This window comes from Pyrus communis, chromosome 6 (genome assembly GCF_041283825.1).
Source record: "Pyrus communis isolate YQ-2024b chromosome 6, ASM4128382v1, whole genome shotgun sequence".
NCBI lineage: Eukaryota > Viridiplantae > Streptophyta > Magnoliopsida > Rosales > Rosaceae > Pyrus > Pyrus communis.
In genome coordinates, this window is record NC_142570.1 from 18246261 (window position 1) to 18247857 (window position 1597).

The 1597-nt window shown below is 39.3% G+C and overlaps 1 protein-coding gene across 1 annotated transcript; it reads left to right on the forward strand.

Moving 5' to 3' along the window:
- The first annotated feature begins 541 nt into the window (after window positions 1–541).
- Window positions 542–1355, forward strand: LOC137711165 (lipid transfer protein EARLI 1-like). The gene has a single exon (XM_068450372.2). It carries the CDS (start codon window positions 714–716, stop codon window positions 1137–1139), a length of 426 nt encoding a protein of 141 aa, XP_068306473.2. The 5' UTR covers window positions 542–713; the 3' UTR covers window positions 1140–1355.
- The last annotated feature ends 242 nt before the right edge of the window (window positions 1356–1597 follow it).

Consider the following 1597-nt stretch of genomic DNA (forward strand, 5'->3'; position numbering starts at 1 on the left):
CGAACCGAGTTAGGCTCCGTCCTAGTTTTGACAACATATGCACTCTTGTGAGGTTTGCGCATAGCGCCTTTTTTCGACTATTTCTGCAGGTCTGTTTGGTGTTTACCAAATTATAGTTTTGATACTAGTATGATTTGTCGTTCATAATTAAGCTGTGAACATATGCTTTAATTTTATTTAATTTTAATTTTTTTTTATAAATTTCGTCTTCCATCTTACATTCTGAGTCAAACGAGCCCCGCAGGTCGATGAACTTTCTAGTGCGGCCAAAACATGTGTGCTTTTTCATCCCCCACCATTGTCACTTGATCAAAGGTCCAGACCCTAAAATGTCGATGCCGTATAATTCACTAGAACTTGGGGTACCAAAAACAGTACATGATGAGATATACGTCCACAGATTTATGCCCAGACAACGAACCTGGTAATTTGGCAGCCCCCACCACACAAAAATACAAAAGGTTGCCTTTAATTTGTTTACTCTGCCAGCTAAATTCCCAAGGGCACACATGGATCAGCTAGCTCAGATTAATTATTGATCATTTCTAATTTTCTATTAACTTCAACTTGAAACCTCACCGTTCCTGAACCCTATAAAATCCAACTCCCTCTACACCTTAATTCCTCACCCAAACCCTCACATCTATTAGTGCTACAAACCTTAATTCCTCACACAAAATAACTACAAACCCACTTCTTCTAGGGTTTGAGAGATGGCATCCAAAACAACTTCCTCGCTTGCTCTCTTCCTTGCACTCAATCTCTTCTTCTTTGGCCTGGTCAGTTCTTGTGGCACATGCCCCAACCCTAATCCGAGACCAAGGCCGACGCCAAATCCGACGCCAAATCCGACACCAAATCCTAGCCCTTCAACTGGCACCCGCTGCCCTAGAGATACTCTCAAATTAGGGGTTTGTGCTAATGTCCTCAATGGGTTACTTAACATCACCGTTGGCAAACCTCCCGTACAACCTTGCTGCTCTCTCATCCAAGGGCTCGTTGACCTTGAGGCTGCTGTTTGCCTTTGCACTGCCATCAAAGCCAACATTTTGGGTATCAACCTCAACATTCCACTTTCTCTCAGCTTGCTTCTTAATGTTTGTGGAAATAAGGTTCCCAAAGGTTTCCAATGTGCCTAAAAGCTACAATATATGATCCTTAATTTCTTGTATCTTTATGATTTGGCTTTCGTACTTGTTATAAAATATTCAGTGTGAAATTGTTGTGGAATGATGGAGTTTGTAAGTGGGAATTTATCATCTCATTTGTTATGGCGGTTGCCTGATTAAGGGGTGATAAGATTCAATTCATGATGTTTTCCTCATTATTATGGGAATGAAATGTCCTTTAATTTACTTCGTTACCAATTTGCCTTAATTTGTTAATTTTGTATATGTCTAATTTGGCGGTGTCTTATGATCGCCGATTCACATGCAGACTTGCAAACCACTTGTTTAAATTTCCGTTGAGTTTTAATTGAACATTTTAATTACCATATTGGGATAATCGAACAACTTTTATTATTATTATTTTTTTTTTGTTAACAAATGATAGTATCTACATTAAGGGAGTGAGAGATTCAGCTAAGCCTTAGAAT

Coding starts and splice junctions, on each gene's coding strand:
- LOC137711165 (XM_068450372.2), top strand. CDS start 714: ATGGCATCCAAAACAACTTCCTCGCTTGCTCTCTTCCTTGCACTCAAT.